Below are 24,396 nucleotides of genomic sequence, written 5' to 3' on the forward strand. Positions count from 1 at the left end.
CTCTGCAACCATAAGAACATCCACTCTAGTCATAGGGATAGTGAAACTTAAATGGTCTTTCATTTCCAGCTTGGATTTTTGGATTCCCTCCCATTCTTATACCCATGCAAAAAAAGAGCTCTTGTGCTTCGAATTTTGAATGTGTGGTCCTTGGCAACACAAATGTCATACAGACATTTTTTTTACTCAAGAAGCTGCTTCTGCGATACTATTTGACTGCCAAGGAACTCGAAGTTTAACCTGGAGATTTCTTTGTGAAAGACATGGAAAAATCCTGTAGAAGAAACTTCAGGTCGGTTTTTTACCTCTTAGCTAACTCCTAGCTGAAGTACCTCTTGGGCAGCCAGGTCAATGTGCACAAGCTATGTCAAATAAAAAATTAAAAAAAAAAAAAAAAGAAAATCCTAGAAATTACAATGGGTACAGAAACCTGCCTGCTGCATGAAGCACGTAACTAGTGTCCCCTCGTAGTGTAGATGATGACATACTTTGGCAACAGATAAAAATAAGCCCCATTGTCATGCTCCTCTTTAGAAAGCTTTAAGCACTAACATCACAGTGAAGCACTAAAAGCATACTGAAGCTATTTCAGACAGGAAACCCAAGAGGAGGGCAGGTCACCACTTAGACAACAACTTCATCACACTGGGATGTGAACACAGTGCACTTTTGGTTCTTAGACAGTTGTCCAACACTGTATGTGAAACAAGCGCTTAGTGGTGCTTCTGGATCATGACCTTTATCATGGTGTGCATTCAGCTACATGGGTAACACTACCCTGGGTCAACACTTTGAGGTGTGGTTGATCTAGTCATAACCTACCACCATGTGACGGGCTGGCCTCTGCTCGTACGTACTTCAGGCAGATCCAGAGAGCCCTCTTTACTAGTCTATGCTTTGTTCTAGTAGCCTCTCTTATTGCTATAGTCAGTCTTCCCTCTGCAGAGAAAGACTTAAGATAAGGTACTTCTGTGTAAAAGTCTTTTCTCCAAAAGCAGCGAAAAGAAAGTAAGTGTTCAGAAGTGTAAGCTGGGAGCTGGCATAAGTGCTTCTGACAGTGTTAAGACAAAGACACTCTGTAAGCTACAAAGCTCTTAACTTGGTATCAGTACCTCCACCAGAAACCCCTTAAGATTTACCTTTAACAAATATTTACAATATAGGTAGGGATGTGTTTATTCTGCTATGTACCTGACCAGATACAAAGAAGAGACTAGCCCTGGAAACATCTCACAAGTATATTTATTAGTCTCAAAGCGCGACCCATTTCATACTTTAAATGGCATTTCATTACAGTACAGCTGCACAAGCCTCTGTTCTCCCTGAAAAGATGCTTGATATGCAGAAGGCAGACTTTAGCACACAACTTATTTACATAAGTTCCTGGATTTGTTTAGGTTTGAGGACAGCAGCTCAAGAAAAGTGTTTGTCTTAATCACTTCAAAAGCTTTCTTTTCTTTCTCCACTGTTTATTGTCTGTATCCTCAGTATCGTCAGGAGGATCTGGTATTACAAAGCCATCAGTCATTTTATAGTAGACTACTGTGGAATCTGACTCAACTATGGCCAAAGTAACTGACAGCGGGGTGTCAGGATCATCCTGTGGGATTGACGCTTTCTTCATGATCTCTCTCATCCTAGAAGAAGAAACAATCAGTTAGAAAGGAGTCCACAACCACTCAAGGAGGGCACAAAGGTCAAGTGCACCACTGCTATTTTTATTCAGCTTGGGTTTATTTTGTAAATTTGTCTTCAGGAAAGAAAGTATAGTATCTGTTCTAATAAAAATCCAAAGATGTATAATCAAGCAACAAAATCAAATTACAAAGAATCTTATAAAAATATACTCAGTTACATACCTCTCTGCTGGAAATGACTCAACACATGCTTCTAAGCTTTGCTTAGGTGTACTATTGTGCACATGCCTCAACCATTCTTCAACTACCGCAATCACAGCAGGACAATCACTAATGGCCTTGTTTTCATTAGATTTAAAAAAAAAAAAAAAGGTAAAAAAAAAATCTGACTGACTAACACATGGTGTTCAGTTAGAGGACAAAATAATTAAGACTTGTTCCACTTGCAGAGGTAAGTCTTTCAGTCTCCGTGCTACACTTCTGTGCCAGACTATGGAAGACCTAGGCACTGAAGCCAGGATTCTCTACCTCCCTGTCTAGACTAGAAGCCACAAGACTTCTTCAAAACAGTCACATAAATAATGTCATCCTTAAAAATTCAAGACAAAGTTAAGCATTTTTCCTGTTCAGCTTATTTTAAGAATAACATGCCAGTTACTTTTCGGTACAGAGCTGAGAACACCACTTATTCCCAGAGTCTTTGTATTACTGTTCTGAGCAAGTACTGCAGAAGCACAGTGCCCAGGGGCAGAACAGTAACACTGCCCACAGCAAGCATTTCCACAGGGAGCTTTCTGCTTGCACTCAAGGTCAGGTGCAAAAGGGCTCATCTGAGACTGCCAGGACAGGTTACACTCTGGGGAGAGGTCAGCTATGCAGCGGGGGGGGGGAATTAAAACAGAAATCGCCACTCACTTCATGTGCCCCTAAGATAATGTGCATACTTCATGCACACCATAAAACATGCATTTCTGAAGCTGGGCACTGTAGCTGAAAATAAGGCTTTCAAACTTTAATCATTATCTTCCTTCGAAACCTCTTTGATCCCTTAATAAAAGCCAAATGGAAAGTGGCAGAGAATAAGCAGCAGCCTGGAAAGCCTATGATATTAAGCCCATGACCCTCTTAAGTATCTGTGTTCTGAACTGTTCATAATTCAGCTCGGCTAAATTCAGAAGTGCTTTTTCTTTTGCTTTCACCACTGGCCCATATATAATGCAAGCAAGGCAATACAACATAGTTAGTCATTTCATGCAACAGATACTAAGGCTGTGAAAAGCCATACTCTGGTTCTCCAACCATCAGCACATTCATAACAAAAGAACAAATAAACAAAGAGATACTGTATTGGCCACTGACAGAAAAGAGACACCTGCAAGAGACTCGTACTGCTACTGGCAGAGACCCAGTGAGGAAAGAACTATCTGTGGCTTTTATGAAGCAGTAGATATTAATCTCTCTCCTGGGAATGCAAAATAGAAATAACAATAAAAAGCCAAATAAAAGGGCACAGCTACCCGGGAGAGATATTTTGGGACTCAAAGAAACCAAACTTATGTTGAATGGGGACAGTCCTATATCTGGAAGCAGAATCAGTCAGTGGCCTGTATTCACCTGTCAGCCAGGGCAGAAGCTCATTCATATTTTCTTTAGTAACTCTCACCATTTCTCCTCCTAGGCTATTAGTGGGATGGATGTTACAGTAAGGTCTTAGTTCTAGATTTCCCACCACTCATAATTTCTTCTTATACTGCCAAGCACCGACATCTGAACCTTTATTTCCCCCCATTAAGCATTTAGACTTAGAAGATACACCATGATCCCAAAACTGGTCACGTCCTGACAACAAATTGACATTTCTTCGCATGCTTGACTTACTTTTCAGGAGACTGAGTTTCAGGGTTTATGTAAAGAGCACAAAAACTTAGGCCATTGCCTCAGGATGATCTTCTAACACTGCTATCTACAGAGCCCAATGGTTTCCACTGCACATTGGGAATCAGCCTCTACTGCCGTAAAGAATTAGAACTGCAAATGCAAATTTCTCCTCTTGCCACTTTTCTCAAACAAGAGCTCTCATTCATGCAGACCACAACTAGCCATAATGCAGTGCAGAACATCTGCAGATTAGTGGGAGGGTAACTTTTAAAAGAATAAGCTTCAGAATTCAGGAAGTCTGTATCAGACGCCTGTGTTTCCTCTCCTCCCCTGAAGGCATCACTGTTAGTCTGTGATGTTGCATGTTCACAGTTCCTCTGCAGCAGCAGACATTGCAAAGGAGGAGTCAGAGAACATCTGGGTTTGTGCCAATTTCATTGCACTTGCTACCTGCCACAAACAGAAAGATGAAATATTACAGGAAATGTATAGTTTTTTTAATCCTTTTGACATATCTAACACTGTCTATGGAGGGGGGAAAGCAGCAAGAAGTGTTCTTGGCCTGCTGAAATTCAAAGGAATGCATATTTGACCTCCTAAACAAGGCAAGAAGCCTTTATGTCACGAGAGACAGCTCTCTAGGCTGCCCATCTCACACAACAGCTGCTAAACTGAAGTGACTAAACTGAAGTCCTAAACAAGAAGCCCATATGTTAACAACTCCTCCCTAAGTTAATGGATACAGATAAGCTCCTTGATGATCAGTATGTCTGCTACATCACAGAAGTCATGTCGGGTATAAAGGATGGCTTTTGCTCAAGTAAAAGTGAATTTAATGCTTCTGAAAGTGTCAAATGTTAGAAGCCTCCGGAACAGGGGTATTCAATAAATCCAGTACTTTGGCATACTCCACCAACAGTCTTGACAGCCTTCATTCACCAGCATCCTGACCAGCCTTCTCCTCACAAGTCACCACTGTGTTAGGTCACATTCTTCAAACATCATTCCCACTGATACCAAGGGGTCCACAATGACTCTTATTTTGGTTCCCTAGCCTTTACAGGCCATGCTCCAACAGCATGAACCTCACAGAAGCTGCAGTGTCAAGCATTCAGCATGGACTGGTTCTACCTGGTTCCTCCTCAGCAACAGGCATTCAGGTATGCCCACTCCACTGGCTAGACATCAAGGTTTAAGCAGGATATAGAGACTTCACATGAGAAAAGGTACAGCTGAGAAACAGTCAATATTGTTCTGCAGTGCCTCAATAAAAGCTTAGCATGTTTTCAATACAGTCTCAAGTACAGCTTATGTTGGAAGAATGCATCATTTCACTTCGTCATCTCCTGAAGGACACTGTACAACACAATAATCAATCACCTGCCTTCTTCATTGCCTCAGACTTGCTCACCCACAGGCTCAGCCTAGCCCAGAAGATCAGGGACAATCAACCCTATACATGCTGCCTTCTTGGGATTTATGCCAATGACTACCTGGTAAAAAAAATAAAAGGCATTCAGAGCTCCAGGAGAACACACAGAACAAGTGTGTGTGCTGCTGCATGCACAGTGAGAAGACTATGAGTTAAAATTTCTTGCAACCACTCCTTTCCCTTCTCTCCCCCTTCCTATGAAGAAAAGCTGTTGAATGTTAAAACAGGCAATGCTGAAGCTTTAAGTTTCCCACACGAAAAAGTACGTCTTGAACAAAGGCACTGTGAAAGGAAAACAGCATACATAAGCTAGGGCAATACGTGATGATCAGCAGGCTGGAGCACCTCTCCTGTGAAGACAGGCTGAGAGAGTTGGGGTTGCTCAGCCTGGAGAAGAGAAGGCTCCAGGGAGACCTTAGAGCAGCCTTCCAGTATCTAAACAGGGCCTGCAAGAAAGCTGCAGAGGGACTTTTTACGAGGGCGTGTAGCGATAAGACAAAAGGGAAATGGCTTTAAACTGAAAGAGGGTAGATTTAGATATTAGGACGATATTCTTTACTGTGAGGGTGGTGAGGCACTGGCACAGGTTGCCCAGACAAGCTGTGGCTGCCCCATCCCTGGTTAGGGAACACTTGAATCCCTGGCAGTGTTCAAGGCCAGGTTGGATGGGGCTTTGAGCAACCTGGTCTAGTGGAAGGTGTCCCTGCCTGTGGCAGAGGGGTTGGAACGGGATGAAGTTTAAGGCCACTTCCAACGCAAACCATTCTATGATTCCCTGAAATCCATACAAATCCATCGAAGAGATGAATTTTCCATCTCTCCCCCATCTTCTTTTTTTATTCATAAAAGACTTTTGTACTAGGTAGGCCTTCAACACACATCAGAAATCTACCATCTTTCCTACCGATCCGCTCCTAACAAAATAACATCTCATTCCAGAGAAAGAAACAGGTATATGACTGGTAAACTTCAACTGTAGCTTGAGGTTTTAACTTGTATCCAAAAACTAAAAAAAAAAAAAGAAAAGAACAGAATCATAAAGATTACATGGGCAAAAACTTTGTGATGAACAAGAGTATTTCAGTGATTTGTCCCATGCAAGCACCTCTGAGAAGCAGAAAACTGAAAGCTCAGAGTAGTTTTATGGAGGTTGCATAGAGCTTCATTAAGCTGGAATGGAACTACTGCCTTCCATACCAGAAAAACCAATTGCTTTCAATCTGCCCTTTATACTTGGATGAATAATTCATTGCAGGCTTGGCCAGCCAAAACAGCTCCCTCTCCTCCATGCAAGGCAGGGCTGGAGAGTCAGCACAAGTTGGTCTCTGTACCACTACACAGAGATCACTACTCTGTGCATCAGTGTGCGCCACTGGACCAGATTTGTTCGGACATGCCTCTTGACAACAGAACCGAGGCAGAAGAAACCTTCCGTAAAGCACAATACCTTGAACTTAGCCAACAATACAAAACCAGCACAGCATGGCTCGCCGTTATTCCAGACCTAGCTGCAGGGCAGGCAGCAATATTAACTTAGTGCCTTGACATATATGTGAAGAATCATGTGGTGGTGGGAAAAGGTGTAAATGGACAGCAAAGAAAAGACTATGTGCCTCACTGGTCAGGAAAAGGAACTGAAACCAGGAAAAAGGAACATAAAGTTCTTTTTTTCCATGGAAATCGAAAAACAAAAAAAATCATGCAAAAGGGAGGAATCAGAATTCAGCAAAGTTCTACAAGACACACCAGCTGTAGGACATTCAATCACAGCACTGCATAACCAACTCAGCTGTATGAGCCATAACAATCACTTTTAAACTATTAATGAAGAGTTTGCATTTAAAAGCAATTAATTGCATTTTCAATGCGTGATTTGCTGTATGAGTAAGCTCAAGTGATGCTTATAGCAGAAGAGTTACTGACAAAACTGTGAAGATGATGCATGTCACACTTCCAGTGCACTTAAAATAACAGTACTTCTTACAAGCAAAACCACTTCAGATTAGAGGAAGATCTGTTTCACAAACTACAAATTTAGAAGAGGATAAATCACTTCTGGTCCTCAGATTTGCTTCTAAGGATGTTTATCAGCTTTAAAATTAAAGCATTTATGTGTTCTTTTTCTAAAATTAAGTTACCATTTTAACAAAATAACCCTTTCCTTCTTAGCCTAAACCAAACTTTGCAGTCTCCATAACCTCATGCAACTGACTTCATCCTTAATTTCCAGCACTTCTGTACAAAAAAGAAACAGGGCAGTGACATAGCATTTAATCTGATGTGTTATTAGTAGCATTTTGCTTGGACAACGTTACTCCATTAGATCCAGCATCTAAGTCCCTGGTCCTTGGAAGGGTCAAGGCTTTCAACCCTATCTAGAAAATCCAGCTGTCAACACTGCAAGTTCTCCTACACTTGCTGAGCTTGGTTTATGCAAGTCACTGCTGCTAGCTCTGAAGCAGGGCTAAGTGCTTCCTCCAATTCGAGGAGCCACAATTGTGGAATGTACTGACAATCGGGTACTTGGTGTGTACTAAGGTGTTATCTGCAATAGTTAGCAGCAAAGATATCTCAGCCAATGGACTGACCAATTCCGCCTCAAGTATGAATCACTTCTAAATTCAAAGGCATACAAACACAAGGTTCTCCAAACCTGAGCCAGCTGTGTGTGGTTGTCAGAGTGGTCCAAGACAGATAGAAGTTGCCATCTTATTCTCTAGGTCTTTATTCACAGAAGATTCAGCAATCTTCATTCTAAGAGCACACATGCACAGCATGAAGCCACTTTTCAGACTGTATGAGACTACCACTGACATCGGTGGTCACTTTGCTCCAGACCCTGTGATTTTGTGATTCAGTGAGTTACTGTGCAGCCTTACACTGGCAGGGCAGGATGATCAGCTTCCAGCAAGCTGTTTGTAGAAGCAGACAGTGAGCTTAATAAGCAGAACAGCTTTTGCCTTAGGCAGTTAATTGTCATGCATTAAGTGGACATGATGAAATCTTATAATAGGCCAGGGCACTCATATTTATCATTTGCTTAGGTGTCTTGCTGGTGATTTCTACAGCAACTTTACTACAGCCCTTCTAAGGATGCTCTCCTCTGAGCATCTTCACAAGACACCTGGGAAGGCAGAGCTTTGCTGAAGTGGCTTTGAGAGGAAAACCACCCCTGCAGACCCAGGCCTTACTGGTTAAGCAAGGAAATGCTGTCCATAAAGGCTGCCATTTGCAATTAGCGCATTTCCAGGCCCAGCAATGAGGACAGAATGTTTTCACCTTCCCAAAGCCCCTCCAGTGGCTTACTTTCAACATTAAGTGAGCTGCATTCACTTGTACTCATACCTCTTCCTCTACACCTTTAGCAAGTAACACAAAACCCCAAAGCATTGCTTTGAACAAAACAGCAAAGCATCTAAGTACAAAAGCTTTCCTGTCTATCTATAGCTTGGGAAGTCAAATGAGAAAACATCATTTAAGACATCAGATACCTAACAAGCCTCCTGCTATCAGTAATCACAACAAAATACTCATTGCTGTCAGAACAAAGAGGCAGCAGTACTGTAATACTACTTCCAACTCTTTCGATAGGATGATTTTTTAATGGCCTCCCTCTGTGCTATGCAGCTTTGAGCTAGTTACTGTCTATAGAATCACAGAATCATAGAATAGTAAGGGTTGGAAAGGACCTTAAGATCATCTAGTTCCAACCCCCTGCCATGGGCAGGGACACCTTGCACTAAACCATGTGGTCCAAGGCTCTGTCCAACGTGGCCTTGAACACTGCCAGGGATGGAGCATCCACAACCTCCCTGGGCAACCCATTCCAGTGCTTCACCACCCTCACTGTAAAGAACTTATTCCTTATATCTAATCTAAACTTCCCCTGTTTAAGTTTGAACTTGTTACCCCTTGTCCTACCACTACAGTCCCTAAGGAAGAGTCCTTCCCCAGCATCCTTATAGACCCCCTTCTGATACCGGAAGGCTGCTATGAGGTCTCCATGCAGCCTTCTCTTCTCCAGGCTGAACAGCCCCAACTCTCTCAGCTTTTCTTCATATGGGAGGTGCTCCAGCCCTCTTATCATCCTCGTGGCCCTCCTCTGGACTCGCTCCAACAGCTCCATGTCCTTTTTATGTTGAGGACACCAGAACTGTACACAGTACTTCAAGTGAGGTCTCACGAGAGCACAGTAGAGGGGCAGGATCACCTCCTTTGACCTGCTGGTCACGCTTCTTTTGATGCAGCCCAGGATACGGTTGGCTTTCTGGGCTGCAAGCGCACACTGAAGCCGGCTCATGTTAAGCTTCTCGTCAACCAGCACCCCCAAGTCCTTTTCTGCAGGGCTGCTCTGAATCTCTTCTCCACCCAACCTGTAGCAGTGCCTGGGATTGCCCCGACCCAGGTGTAGGACCTTGCACTTGGCTTGGTTAAACTTCATAAGGCTGGCATCGGCCCACCTCACAAGCGTGTCAAGGCCCCTCTGGATGGCATCCCTTCCCTCCAGCGTATCAACCGAACCACACAGCTTGGTGTCGTCGGCAAACTTGCTGAGGGCGCACTCAATCCCACTGTCCATGTTGCCGACAAAGATGTTGAACAGGACCGGTCCCAACACCGATCCCTGAGGGACACCACTCGTTACAGGTTTCCAACTGGACATCGAGCCATTTACCACAACTCTTTGCATGCGGCCATCGAGCCAGTTTTTTATCCACCGAGTGGTCCATCTATCAAATTGGTGTCTCTCCAATTTAGAGACAAGGATGTCGTGCTTTTTGTGTACTGTTCCAGCAAAGGAGCTGAGGAGTTGATGCTGTTCTTTCTCTACGAGGACAGACCAGGCCTCTCTGCATCAGCACTAATGAAATGCCAAGCATGCATATGCACATGCATGTTTAATAACACAAATACAAGCATATACAATCTTCCTGCCTGACACCACCTATGGGTATCAAACACATACAGGCTTTAATGGATTCACCTGGCATTACAGCCCAGTATTCAGCTCATTTTAGTGACAATATGCTCTATGTAGTTGCTCTGTACCAAAACCTAGTCACAAACTGTACTTTCAGTTAATGTGATGTATTCACTTTTTGCTTCTCTAACACACATCCTTCCAGTAATGGATTCCATCCACACTGGTGCCAGAAACAGAGCAAACAGTATCACCACAGTACAAACAAGTCCAGAGGCTCCAAATGAAAAGCTCCAATGAAACAGTAAAAGATAGGACATACATGCAGTGCAATCTCTCAATGTCATTAAAAGCAAAGTAGAACATACTTGCTGGCATTGATCCAATGACAGGAATCAGAGTTTCCAACCTAGGTGAAAACCTACTACATTAAACAAGCATAGCAACTCAGCACATAGACGTAATTTCTCAAAGGTCCCATATCCTAATTTGCTGCCTTCTTTTCCCACCTAGTTTGAACTGTGAATAGCAGTGTGCCCTTTTCATACACATACTGCGATCTGCTTCTTGCAGAGAGACACTCAGCATTCCATCCTGCAAGACCTCTCAGCAGCTTTCCTCTGTTGTGGAGAACACAACATATTTCTCTTTAAGACTAAGCCCACAGGAGCGACTGACCAATATTTGCAAATGAAAGCTTTTTTCAGCACATATAGTACTCAAATCCATCAATATCTAGTAAGTTAGTTTCTCCCCCCTCACAAATACGCACTTAGGAAAACACATAACAGAATTAAGACAGACGCCTGTCTGCAAGACACTCATCTGTCACTAGCATGTCTAAAACATCATTCCTAGAGCACACACATGTCTGCTAAGGGCAATTCATTAGCTACCTACTACTGTGTCAGGCTGCTGCCCACAGAGCAAGAAGAAACAGCAAACACTAGCAAGATCTGTAAAGCCAGCCCTGAGCACATGCTCCTAGCAAGAGCAGGAACAGAGGAAACTGAAAAATGTACTACATATGATGCAGCTGAAATAGTTGAGGTCTTCAGAGACATGCTCGGAAAGAATGGCAAATACCAGCAAAAGAAGGCAGCCATTATCAGAGAGTAAATCATACTGTGTGTTTGAGGCTGCTCTCAGGGCCAGTTAAAATACACTGTAAAATTACTGAAGCAGAATTCCTCTAGGCTGCAAACATCTGCAATATCACAAAGTCATAGCTGTGTTGTCCTCTGCTTGAGAATTACTTAGTCTTGCATGTGTCAGGAAAGCAAGTAAAAATCACAGCTCAAGGGACAGTTACATGTTAAACTCTGGGTAAGTAAAATGAATTTCCAGTTGGAAGTAGCTAAATTATACTTTCAAAACAAAAAGCAGACCAAACCAAACACACCAGGCTTATCCACAGATTAAATGATTAAAAAAAAAAAAGCTTTATTTTTAGATAGGTCCAGGAGAACTTCTTTCTTCTTAAATACTTTAAAGCCCAGTGACACAAAAAAACATTGCCAGATTTTTCCAGACTACATAAAAGCAACACAAGAATGTTCAAAACATAAGCCGTGAAGGTCTTGTGTTCTAATCCTGTCTCTCAAACACATACTTTGATATCCATTGTTATCTCCTAAAGTATTTGCAACTTCTAAACAATACAAAGTGTTTATCAGCAGGATCCAGTTGCTGTGGGAAGCTGACATCAACGGCATATCACTTTCAGAGAGTGAGAAGCAGAGACTGATGCAACTTAGAAAATTAAAGAAATCTCAACTTTGCATGTATGCTTGCAGCACCCAAAATAACACTGCTCACAGGCTGAGGTATTGCTTTCCTCTGATACTCCTTTATTTTCTCCCCCACCCCCTTTTGCCTAAGTCATCAGCAGCTGTTAAATATCTTACTGGTAATGTGAACCAAACACCGACCACATCCTCACCTTTCATGGCTCAACAATGTGTGCACAGGTACCGGCACCATCACTTGGAGACTGTCCTGTTCTCTTTCACGTGCATGTAAACATACGAGCTCCAGTTCTGCTACTCCAACATACTTCACTTCATGCCAGTTTCTCCCTAGAAAGGTTCATCGTCGATGAGAAGGACCGGAACACAAAACACAAGTTTTAATCATTCAAATATCCAATTTGGTATTTAAGTTAACATCTAAGATTCCATTTTCCCTCCCTCCCCTCACAGGAGATTTCTCATGAGACACAACTACCCTGTGGAACTGTCAAGTTTGCCTTCTGAGAAACAATCCTGTTAAAGAAACCCAGGGGAACAGTAGTAGTCTGCTGACTCTAGAGCTACAATGATTGATGGTGACTAGGGATCTGTCTGATAAAGCTTTGCTTCAAAAAGGCAAAAAGAAGATAAAAACCACACAGCTTTAGTCATCTGCAGCATAAAACTGTAATACAAACTTGGACTTTATCAGTACCCTAAAACTGTGAAGAAGCAGGTGCTAAAAGCATGATTAATGATAATACACAGTTCTTCCCTTCTGATTGAAGGGATAAGTCTGAGAGTTTTTTTCTGCAGAATTACAGGAGCCTTCTCTTAGTGATTGAGGCACTTTCTTCAGAGGTGTAACAGTAACAGACAGTGCTTTCTGGCCTGTAAAATCCCTCCCTTCCTTGACCTTGAGAACCACCAGTCTCCAAAAGAAACTGAAATATTTTCATTAGGCTGGCTGCCTGCCTACACATAGTCCCTTTTCAATAAAGCCAACTTGGAAGAATTGCAGGCAGAAGTTAATATATCGTATAACTCTATCCTACAAGACAGCGGAAGACTACACTGCATTTGTCATAATTATTGGCACCAGACTTCCAAACGATCTTCTTAAAGGAATCCTTACCCTTTCCAGAAAACAGCATCATAATCAGGCCAGCATACATCGGCCAGTTGCTAAAATAATAACTTCAGTGAAACACTATGATTTAGTAACTTCGACATTAATCTACAAATGAGGACTCTATTACCAGCACAACCACTGAACTTGTAACTTCACCTTTCCATGTTCCTTTTCCTTCCCCTACTCCTCTTTTGATTATATTTTTTTTTTCCCCATGCAGAGTGTCTGCCCTGGAACAAAATGGGCCCTCATCTTCGTAAAGGCTCCAGGTAAGCACAGGATAAAAGTCTTCAGTGCCAAAATACTATCTGTTTCTTAGGTAACCATCACCATTAAGTTTCAAAAACAACACCAAAGACTTTGTAGGAAAGGTCCCGCCAGTGCTCAAACTTTAACAGCACCTAAAGGCAAAAAAAAATTATTCACTGAATTACCTTCTAAGAGGTCCAGGTATACCACAAACGCAGCATAGATTTGAGTACTGTCAGATATATCAAGAGACATCATTTCTGTGAGCTGAAACCCAAAAAGTAATGTTGGTGAAGGAAAACAGAAGTTATATTAAGAGTGCACAGTCCAAACCCAGAATCTGTAGAGCTATCTAAGCCACTGAAGTCTGAAACCAGTTTTAAGGACCAACAGGCAATTAAAAACCAGGACTTGTTTTCTGACAGTACCTTAAGAGCTGTTTTTTTCCACATTCCCCCTATTTTGGTGCTTAAGCAAGCAAGCCAAATAAAAATGAGGAATCACAACTATTTCTGGAACAGACCTAGCTTTGTGGAGAAGGGCTATGAGTTTTACCTATTTTTGCTGCAGCACACCAACATAAGATGAGAGCCAAATTAAATACTTCCATGTTCTCAATATACTAAAAATGAAGATGGAGTAAAAGTTTAAGACGCTTGCGTTGTCCAGCTGCAGTTTCAGCATTTGTAACCTCGTCCTCTGCCTCAAGTGGCATTCCCCAACACCCCCACCGGTTCTCCTCAGCGGCCGGAAGCCGAGCCCCCTCCACAGGCCCAATACAACCAAACACGCTACATTAAAATCTCCTCCTGCCACCACCTACGTGCGCCCTGCCCCGAGGTGCTCCTTAAAGCCATGGTGGGGGAATCTGCCAGAGGCCGGAGCAACGGGCCGGGGCGGGCAAACGGGACCCCCACCTCGAGTGACTGAGGGCCCCCTCTAGCCCCTCAGCGCCCGGGCAGTGGAGGGCCGCAGCGCCCCGCGCCGCCTCCCCGCCCACAGGCCTACCGTGGGGTGAGCCGCCATCCAGCTGCCGCCGGCCCCCCCCGCCCAGCCGCCCTGGTCCCCCGGCTGCTGTCTGCCTGCGGAGGCGCTCCCCGCTGGGCCACAGCCCCCCTCGGCCGGGCCAGCAGCTGGCTCCATGCTCTCCCCGGTGCAACGCAGCTGCGCTCCGGACGGCGCCACGCAGCCGAGCGCTCCCCGACAACCACGGCGCTGCTCCCGTTCCGCCTCCACTTTGTTCCGCTCCGTCCCCCGCCACCGGAGCCAAGAGTCTTCCTCCACGGCCAGAAGCGCTGCGTTAAGCCCTGTTTAAACGCTGCCAGACTGATACATACATCTTATCACAGTGCGCCCTTCTGCAGTCCCTTTTTCTAATCACAAGGTATTATTTTGCAAGGAGGCAGTATTACTCCTTCATGTAATATTAGTGAAAGTCCCCTTAGAAAGAGAGAGAGAGATACCTGGAGAGAAAGTATGAAGGGAGAAGAAGAGTAAAACAGAAACAACAGCAAAGAATGTGTTATTAATGTATGGTTTCCAGAGCTTTTATAGACTGGTTAAGAGATTTAGATTCAAGCTATTGTTGTTCACAGCATCTTGGACTGCTTTACTTAGAAGTATCTCTGACTTCCAGTGTGAATACAGTTTGCAGTATCGCAGGACTGGCTTACCAGCTCCATCTGTCTTGGCACCTCTTTTGACAAATTTCAAACGCTGGTTTACATGAAGTCAGCCTGTCTTTACAGCATTTTGAATAGCTTCAAGCTGGTGTCCATGCACAACCCAAAACACTGTGTGCTGTCTTTAACAGATATACATAACGTACCATATTGTAACATCAGATGAGAGACTCCAAAGCGCTTGCTTGTACACTGTGCTTGTTCTTGATCAGGCTACCCCAAGGAAAATCTGGCTGATGCTGGAAAACAGCTACCCTGATTAGAGGAAACACCAAGTATGATCTTGAGATGATCAGACTGATGCAGGTCCTCGTGAAAAGTTATCAATGTTGCCTTTAACTCATCTTGTTTATAGGCTTAATGATTATTATATAATAAAACATCAATGAAAACTGATCTCTGTGTATTGAGTACATAAATTGGCGAGCGGTTTGTAGCCAGCACTCAAATTCCAATTATTTGCACTCCAATTATTTCCCACAAAATAAATAAAAGTTTAAAAATAAAAAAAAATTAGAAAAAATTTAAAAAATGCAGTCTCTGAGACTTTCATGGAAGAGTGAGCAACAGTGGTTCACTTGGCTGCTGGGAAAAGAACTGTATGGATTTGAGTCCTCAGACGTGACAAAGCAAATATTTGCCTCTGTTCCTCACCACTGCCTTCTACCTGATTGTTACAGCAGCCTCCATAGTCTGTGCAGTGCTACTGGCCATCTGAGCTGTTTTTCAGACACAGTGGATGAGAATTTCCCCATTTATCATACTCATAATTGTCCCATGGAAGACTTACTTTCCTAGCTGAAAGGTCAGCCTTCTGGAAGAACCAAATTTATTGTGAAAGAACCAAAATATCCTAGACATAAGATGGGCCACTGATGGATATTTTACGAATTGCATCCCTGCTCATGGCAGGGTCTTGGAACTAGATGATCTTTAAAGTCCCTTTCAGATCGAACCATTCTATGATTCCAGCAAAGGAAATAGTCTTGTCTATAGACTCTTGTAGGTCCATATATATGATATGCTTCATCAGAAAAATGGATCCTCTGTTTGCTGCTGCATGGGAATCAAGTCTAAATTAGAAGAAAACTGCCTCTGAGAGAATTTGTTACCAGCCAAACAGAGGGAGTATGCCACTGCCAGAGACAGTTCTCACAGCTGCTCTTGTTTGCTGAGGGTATTTAGAGGAGGCTGAAACAAATGGCCTAAATTTATTTCCGTGTGACTTACATCTGCAAAAAGCTGTTTCTTCCTGAAAGCTAGAATATTTCACCACAGGGTGGTTAATTGTCCTGTCACAGCAGGACTGAGTTTTGCCTCAAAAAAATACAGGATGTAACTTCGGCCACTAATAAGTCAAAATGTATACAGATTTCTTTTTATATACACATAAAGATATATACATTTACAGATGTAAGAATGAACATGAATTGTAACGGTAACTGTTTACCTGAATTTTCCTAACTTTTATCCATGCTGTGTGGCTGGGAGTAAGAAATTAAGCTGAACTGTCTCCTTTCTCTTATGCATAGAGTCACATCTCATGTTTCAGGCATCTACTGCTTTCTTTTCTGGGTAAGGCCAGAGTTTTTTCTTTTGTGTACCAATATGAAGCAGGCAGCAAAGTGAGTTGTGTGAGTGAGAGGGACATCATTTTGAAGAGAAAATTACCGTTTGTAGGATGCTGCTGGAGGCATTGCCTTTGCCCCCAGCAAATTGTTATGGTTCTGATGCTGCTCACAAAACAAAAAGAAGGGAGTAGTCTGAAAAGACCTGAAGGTACTTTAGATTTCACTGAAGACATCAAGAGCTGCACAGGCTAAAAAGCACACTCAACCTTCTGCAAACATGCTGATTGCAATAATATGTAGTTGGACTGCACCTTTACCTTTACGCTTTGCTTTGCATGTAGGACAAAGCCGTGGCTCTGCAGTCTCTGCCTCCCAAGTCTTTCTTTGTTTCTGGGGGGAAATAATCTCTGCTTGGCCCTGACCCTGGCTTGGCCATGGTGGCTCTGGACTACAGGGGAAGGCTGAGCCTGCATTCCCCCACCTGCGAAGGGAGCACTTCATACACAGAATGTGTTGCACCTCCACCCACAGAGGAGGCATGGCAAAGAGGAGTTACAGGGGGTGCATGTTTCTCCTGAAGCTGCCACATAGCCTCCTAAAAATGGGATCGTGACCCAGCTTGAACATCCCGTGGATGGAAAAAGCCAGCTGTCAACCTTCCACATCAAGCATAATTCAGTGGAGTCCCCATCCTCCAAATGCAAGTGGTCCCATGGGAGACAGCGGCATTGTGTGCTTGTGGATTCGGCTGGCTCCTGCAAAGTCCTAATCACTTCATACAGACTGCAAAGCTGCTCCTTCTATTTGCTTAATGAATCCATGTTACATAAAAGCAACATGTGGCAAATTAACCATGAAATAAAAGCCTCATTAATGTATCATTCTAGAAGGACAAATTATAAAGGTGTTGTGAAGGGCAAACTGGAGGAACATGTTTTCATTAATTGTTGGGGAAGATGCTTACAAATTGCAGAAGCTTCTCAAATTTTAGTGCAGATGATCTGACCTCTGGAGATTTTTTTATTGAAGTTTACTGTTTTCCTGGGATGTTTCTTTTTGCCTTACTTTTGTGGAGAGTCATCTGATCAGGAAACTGAGACAATACGATTTGGTGTGGGTGATAAATCATGTTCTGTAAACAACGAACACTGCAGACACGAACTATATATATGCTGCTTGGGCTGCAAACAATTCACAATGAGATTAGGGATAATTGCTAAACAATTGCCTGTTTGCTAAATGCTTCCTCTCCTTTGAGTCTTGCAAGCACACAGACAACAGTGCTGCCTGCTTAAAGTGGATCTGTGCAAGCTGGAGGAACTACCTACTCACAGTAAAAACCAGATAGGCTGTGATGAGGCCCTTAGAGTTAATTGGAGATTTCATACTGAAAAGGGTTTAACATGCCCAAATTCTATTAACTTCTAAGAGAGCCGAGATTACTATGCCCCTTTCAAGATCATGACCCAATAATTTTAATTGCTGTAACATGTTTTATTTATTTGGTTGTTAAACTGCTGTCGCTCCATTCATGGGAACATTTCCATAGCAGGCAAGTCAGTGAAATACAGGGAATATCTTCATCTTCCAGCTATGTTCCAGCTGGGGCAACTGCACCCTCCACATCCCTCCTGCCGTGCGGGGTGCGTACGGTGTGTGAGCCTGCTTTGCACTGTCATCCTGGGGATATTTGCAAAATACTTTTTGACGTAGAAGCACAAAGTAACCTTCTATCCCTGATGCGTGGGAAGGATGAGCGTGAGATCTTCACGTAAGCAGCAAACTGAGATCTCTTCGCATTAGCATCAGCTCTTGGAGAGTAGGCTATGACGGGAACTGCCAAACGGCTCTTTCCAACCTAAAACTCGGTTGACAAATACAGGTTTTGTAACTTTTACCGGGACCAAACTTGCGCAGGTGCGTACCGGCTGTGCTGACTGGAGGGGAGGGGAGGGGAGGGGAAGAGAGGAGAGGATCCCACCCGGTCTCCCGCCTCGCGCCCCGCTTGCCGCTCAGCGCTCCGGCAGCCTGCGGAGGGAGGGCCGCGCCGGGAGCGGAGCGCTGGGCCGTGCTGCCCACGAGGGCCGGGTTCGGGGGCGCGGGGCCGGGCGGGCAGACGGCGGCGCAACTCGTCCTGCACCTCCCCGCGGCGCCGGGCGCGCTACAGCGGCCGACCCGCACTGCTGGCGCGGCTCCCCGCGGCCGCCCCGCGCCCATCATGGCTGCGTGCGTCGGGCCCCGCGACCCCCGGCCCCCCACCCTTCTCCTTCTCCTCCTCTTCCTCATGCTGCTGGCCGGCTGCGGGGCCAACCTGCGCCCGGAGCCGCCGCCACCGCCGAGCCCCGAGCCCGAGCCCCAGCCTCTGCCCGAGTCGGCTCTGCAGAAGCCCACCGTGCTCCTGGCCATCATCGCCCGCAACGCGGCGCACACGCTGCCTCACTTCCTCGGCTGTATCGAGAGGCTGCACTACCCCAAGAACAGGATCGCCCTCTGGTAAGGGGAGGGAGGCGAGGCGGCGGGACCCCGGCGCGGGGCTGTGGCCTGGACCCCGCTGCCCCAGCCCTACTTGTGCCTAGCGAGGAGCTCCCGGCGGTGAGAGGGGGCTTTGCGGGGAGCTGTCGGCATTGCTGTGCCGGGAAGGCGGGAAGGGTATGCCTCAGCTCCTCCGGCCGTCCCCTCTCGCTCTCCGGCGGGGGGGAGAGCCGTCTTGCCTCCGCGCAGCGCAGGTAGCCGTGGCTCGGGCACCTCTGGCTGGCCAAGCCGGGGCAGAGGCACGGAGGGCGCAGCCCCTACCGTTGGAGCCGAAGAGCTGGCGTTTGGCTTTGGCACGCCGGGAAAGAGCTCTTCACCTCGGCCGCGGGGCGAGGGTCGCGGGGTCTTCCCGGGGGCGGCCCCACGCCCCGCGTGTTCTGGGAACACGGTCCCACGGCAGCTGGGGGAGCGAGGGCTTTGCTGCAGCGGTGGGCGGTGTGGTAGTGAGATGAGGTTTTTCGAGCGAAGCTGGCCTGAAGCCTGGGAGTATTCACCGCTTTAGCATTTGTCCAGATCCGCAGACACGAAGAACTCGCGGCTCGGTGCGAAGAGCCGGGGTGGGAGAGCGGTGTTTCGCTCCCTGGCTGGTAAATACCAGGCTTTGTGGGGAGATGGTGAGGGTTTGCCAGGGCTGGAGGGCAGCCCTGCTGAGTAGGTGCTGATGGGCATTGAAAAGGAGCATTGTTGCAAGGCTGTAGTCTGAAAGATGGATTCAAACATGTATTCAGAAATCGCAGCATGGGGGCAGCTGTGGCAGTCAAATGTGTGTTGGGATGGAGAAATTGGGCCAATTTGGGAGCTGGTTAGTCTGCCTTTATATAAGGGTAAAAAGGAAAAAAAAAAGTATCTTTCAACCTGACATAAATGTTGGGAGGAACAGAAATTAATTGGAAGGAGCCAAGTGTGGTAATTGTGTAAAATAGGAAGTGGTGCTATAGAGCCTTATCCAGAGTTCACTTAAGTTAGTGGGAAGACTCCTGTTAACTTCAAAAGTCACTAAAGTTTAGTTTTACTTTGTATAAAGGAATGCGGGGAGGACCCTCCCATCACTGATACTGAAGTGTCATTAAGCAGACAGCATTAGATGTTTATGTGCGTGCTTGAGGAACATGGCAGTTGGTTATCTTCAAGTACTCTTCAGGTCTTTGCGGAAAACTGGTGGCTGGTATAATCAGTGCATGGCTCTTTTTTGCGGCCTCCCCCTCTCCCCCCCCTCTTTTGAATTTAGGGTGCACAAACCAGATTGTGATAGCAGCCTGAATATGACTGTGGAATTAGAAGCTGGTATATGGCAGTGGCTGAATGCTGGGCTCGCCTGTGTGTAGGTCCATGACTCTTGTTTCATTGGTATTAGTAGGAATTCTGCTGTTTTGGATTTCATCACAGCAGACATGTATAAGAGTAGATGTTACCATACATGTGGTTTGTACCATGGATTCAGCAAAGCTTGATGTTTAGAAAACAAAGTGGGAGTTGTAAGTGCAGACCTGATCACCAAAGCAGGGGTGGATCCTGAAATGCATCTCATGTAGAAGCGCAGAATAAGTTTGGGGTTTTTTGAAGTCCAGCAGAGCATTTTGAGTACATCGCTTCTTTATCCTTACCTTACTTAAGGTCTCTGCAGTATTGTGTGAAAGTATTTGTGGGGACTGTTCATGAAATAATATCAAGTGTAAGATAACTTAAAATATGCTAAAATTCTTATAAGAATATCGTTCTGTTGAAGAGGATTGCGTGCAGACACAAGGCATGGTTGAACTGGAAAATCTGCTGTTGAAAATGCCAAGCTTTATAAAATGAGAATGACTAGAATGTCGGATGCTGAAAAGCAAGTTCTATAGGTGCTGTGAGTTGCCAGAGAGATGGATCAGTGCCTGCAGGAGGCAGTGATTCCTTGGAGAGGTTTAGTCGTCCTGCTCACTTCAGCTCCCTGATATGACAGGAGCTTTTTCAGTGCCGGGGATGTTCAGGACACAAAGTACCCACCAAGAGGAAGTTCACATATGGTATCTATCAAGTCTCTTGAGAACAAACGAAACAATACAATCTATTTCTGGAAGTGCCTTGCATTGCCAAGCTTTATAAAATGAGAATGACTAGAATGTCGGATGCTGAAAAGCAAGTTCTATAGGTGCTGTGAGTTGCCAGAGAGATGGATCAGTGCCTGCAGGAGGCAGTGATTCCTTGGAGAGGTTTAGTCGTCCTGCTCACTTCAGCTCCCTGATATGACAGGAGCTTTTTCAGTGCCGGGGATGTTCAGGACACAAAGTACCCACCAAGAGGAAGTTCACATATGGTATCTATCAAGTCTCTTGAGAACAAACGAAACAATACAATCTATTTCTGGAAGTGCCTTGCATTTCAGACTTTGTGCCTAAAAAGAGTCTTTTCAACACATAAATTCCAGGGTTTACCTGTGTCCCTATGGTGTTGCATTACTGGGATAGCTTGGTGTGAAGAGCAGTGAAGTGGCAAAGAGTTGCATTCCTTCATTGCCACTTAAATTCTACTTCAAAGTTTTCTAGAGTAAGTCAGCATTTTAAAAAGCCCAAATGTAGGTCTTGCAAATGAAAATTAAAAACATATATCATCTCTTAACTCCCATATGCTCTCTGAATTGCTTAAGGGCTTAAATTCAGCAGTGGATTCCTCGGATTTCTAGAGTGGAAGTTTTATGAGTGACAGTAAAGATGGGTTAAAAGACAATGAATGAGTTTGAGGCAGACAGTAAATTTTGTAGCCTATATCAATTAATCTTCATCTTTGTTAGCCTGATACTGAGCAAAAGATGTATGCTGGACAGTCTCATGCTCCCTTCTTCCCTTTGGTCTTAATTCTGACTTCTTCAGTTGCTGAGGTTGTGACCAACCTCAGTAGGACTTGCTGGCTACTAATGAATTGAGCAGGCCATTTGGTCTGAGGCCCACTGGCATGTTGTGACTCACGTCCTTTTGGTTAAACGCTTCCTTTCTTTCTTCCTTCACCCCCCAAGAATTGGGAAGCTGTATCCAAACTGCCTCCTAGGGATGGTACCTGGCCTGTATTAACCCCGGCCATCCTTTTCTCGGAGAGTACCAGTGGGTACAGGCTCATCCAGGTACTGAATCATCCCGGGATTGTACTAATAACGTAACGGTGGGGATTTCTGTGAAACACTGCTCTGTGCTGGCCCTGCTTAGGTTGCTGGGGTAGACTTGGCCACGGGCAGCCTGTCTGTGAGCCTTTGGTGCTGGCCACTGAGGTGGAACAGCAAAGACTCCCTACTTTACCAGCAGAACCCAGCTTCCCTCTCTGTTCTTCAAGCTGGTGCATGTGTAGCTGTGGAAGAGTAATGCTGGAGATGACAGGATGACGGTTGTCCCTCTTGCAAAGGAGGAAGGGGTCACAGCCCTCCCTTCAGGTGCTTGTGGAAAGCCTAGCCAGCATTTGGCTCAAAAATATGTAACATTGAGAAACAGGCTAATGCTCAGCAACAGTAGAGAGCCTTAAGAAAACATGGCTATTGGATCTAAGTCAACCTATTTTTCAGTTAAGGAGACTTCTTCTAGTAATGCTCCTTGTGTGGCTGTGCTTGGCGTGTTTACTGGCGTGGGCTGAGCTTTTCTCAGGGCTGTGCCTGTGAGCTGTGCTGTGAACCCAGCCTAGCTGAGTTAGGAATCTTGGGCACGTAGACTTACTCTACTGTTTGTGTTGGTGTTGGAGAACTGCAAAGGGAGGGAAAAATGTTCTTTATCTTGGAAAAAAGAGACCCAGAAGTTAAGTAGTCAGCATGCCCCAAGCCTCTTTTTGGGGTTTGGGGTTGTGGGGTTTTTTTCTTTTTTTTTTTTTTTTTTTTTTTGTTTTGTTTTGAACATTAGTAATGTGGACTCAGTTTGAGGTCCATTCAATGACAGGTAAGGAGTGTTTGTCAGACAGGTTCATCTTGGCTGTAGCAGGCAAAGTGAAAGCATGTGTATTCAGCAGTTTATCACACTGGTTTACACTTTCCTTAGCCTCAGATTAAGTGACAGTATAGTAAAGAAAGTTGTCTGTAATTTCATCTTTAAATACCTGCTAGTTCATAGCTGTGGGCCATCTGCTCTCTCATCTGAAAAGACCTGGGGATGAAGTGTCTGCATGAATGAGTTGGTGCTCGGAAGCAATAATTAGGTTCTTTTGTGCTTGGAAATCTGTGCCTGCTTTGCAGCTCAGAGTATGCTTATATTTCAGAAATGATAACATGAATAGTAGGTGAGATTGGTGGAAAGCTGGAGTAAATCCCAGATGAGAAATCAGTGGGTATACTGTAACACTGGCTCCAGTGAGTGAATGGTTTCAACTTATAAGAACTAGTTGTAGATGAAAATAGATGCTGATGAGATCAGTGTAATAATTAACTTTCATAACTACATAGTATTAGTCTAGAACTAGCTGGTGATACTGTATCTGAGCATTTTCTTATTCTTCAACAGTTTACTTTTCAAGTGTGAAAAATTCTACATAGAGGACAGTTTCTGGTAAGATGCAGGGATCATTTGAAACTTTTGTGATGGGTGCTGTTACTCACTGGGAAGTGTTGGCTTTCAAATGTGCTGTGTTTTCTGTCCTTGTTTCCATTTGTGCAGCAAGGTCACTTTAATCTTCATGGCCAGTATTAATCACTTAGGAATGCTGAAGCTCTAGTCTGCTGGCTTTGTCTGTTGCTTCAGTCTACTGGTGTTTTGCATCTATTTAAAATTTGCTCGTTTGTGCTCTGAGTTCCACATGACAATATTAAAATTTTGGTTTTGGAAAATTAAATTTACTTTTCACTTGGCTTGTCATTTAAACTTGTGGGATTTAAGTTTCCCATTCATATTTGTAGATATTTGAATTTATTTACTATATAGCTTTAATAACATAGTCATAGACTAAGTGGGGCTAAGAATGAGATGGGACTTTCACAACCTTGGAGTTATGATTAAGGTGATGTTCATGCTGTGCAAGATGCATAGAGACTTTCTTCCAATGAACTTGCATTTAGACAACTACATCAGAAGAAAAAATAGGAGAAAATACTTCCATTTTCTAGCTGCAGAAATTGGGGAAGAAAGTTTAAGTAACCTACATAAGATTCTTGAATTTATTAAGACCGGAGATAGTATTCGTAACTGACGTTTCTTGATTCTTCTTACTTACTGAGGTCACTATTACACTAAAGTGTGTTAAATTCATGTAAGAAATGGAAAATCAGGGGAAGCTATAGAAATTATCCCATCCCAATATCTGCAATAACATTTTTTTGTTGTCCTTTGGGTCTGTCCCCCTCATCTAAGTCTTGGCAAACTTAAGCAAATGACATCATGAAATTGTTCAGTAGAATCCTTTGAAGGGAAGCTGAAAATTACTGCTGTGCCTCACTGAGGTCTGCATGGCAAAACATGAACTGTTCTTCCACTAAAATCTTTGCAGTTCTGTAGAGGAATGATAGAAGCAGCATAAGCTGTGTGATGGCAGTTTGCTTGGTAGCAGTAGTTTCTTTATTTTTCCTACCGTGCTCACAAGTTGACAGATTCTGATACCTTTCTGATGCTATTAAAGATCATCTTGTCCCACACATTATGTTAGGGTCTACTAGATGTGAATGTAAATATTGGTATCTTTCATAAAATAA

The 24,396-nt window shown here is 44.3% G+C and overlaps 2 protein-coding genes across 2 annotated transcripts in view; one reads left to right on the top strand and one right to left on the bottom strand.

Moving 5' to 3' along the window:
* Positions 1-1,220: 1,220 nt before the first annotated feature.
* Positions 1,221-14,179, bottom strand: TSEN15 (tRNA splicing endonuclease subunit 15). The gene is made up of 4 exons (XM_030496439.1): positions 13,988-14,179; positions 13,165-13,246; positions 11,811-11,946; positions 1,221-1,637 (listed from the first exon to the last, which is right to left on the bottom strand). Exons 1-4 carry the CDS (start codon positions 14,120-14,122, stop codon positions 1,436-1,438), a joined length of 555 nt encoding a protein of 184 aa, XP_030352299.1. The 5' UTR covers positions 14,123-14,179; the 3' UTR covers positions 1,221-1,435.
* Positions 14,180-18,400: 4,221 nt separating this feature from the next.
* Positions 18,401-24,396, top strand: part of LOC115612307 (procollagen galactosyltransferase 2-like) — a 58,009-nt gene continuing 52,013 nt past the window's right edge. Inside the window, exon 1 of the mRNA XM_030496440.1 lies at positions 18,401-18,725. Coding sequence (XP_030352300.1) covers positions 18,451-18,725 — 275 coding nt within the window. The 5' untranslated portion in view covers positions 18,401-18,450. The remainder of the gene's footprint in view (positions 18,726-24,396) is intronic.

Source organism: Strigops habroptila, chromosome 8, assembly GCF_004027225.2.
Source record: "Strigops habroptila isolate Jane chromosome 8, bStrHab1.2.pri, whole genome shotgun sequence".
Lineage (NCBI taxonomy): Eukaryota > Metazoa > Chordata > Aves > Psittaciformes > Psittacidae > Strigops > Strigops habroptila.

Coding starts and splice junctions, on each gene's coding strand:
- TSEN15 (XM_030496439.1), bottom strand. CDS start 14,122: ATGGAGCCAGCTGCTGGCCCGGCCGAGGGGGGCTGTGGCCCAGCGGGG. Junction 11,947..13,164: donor ATACCTGGACCTCTTAGAAG/GTAATTCAGTGA, acceptor GAACCTTTCTAG/GGAGAAACTGGCATGAAGTG. Junction 1,638..11,810: donor ACATTGTTGAGCCATGAAAG/GTGAGGATGTGG, acceptor TTCTTCTTCTAG/GATGAGAGAGATCATGAAGA.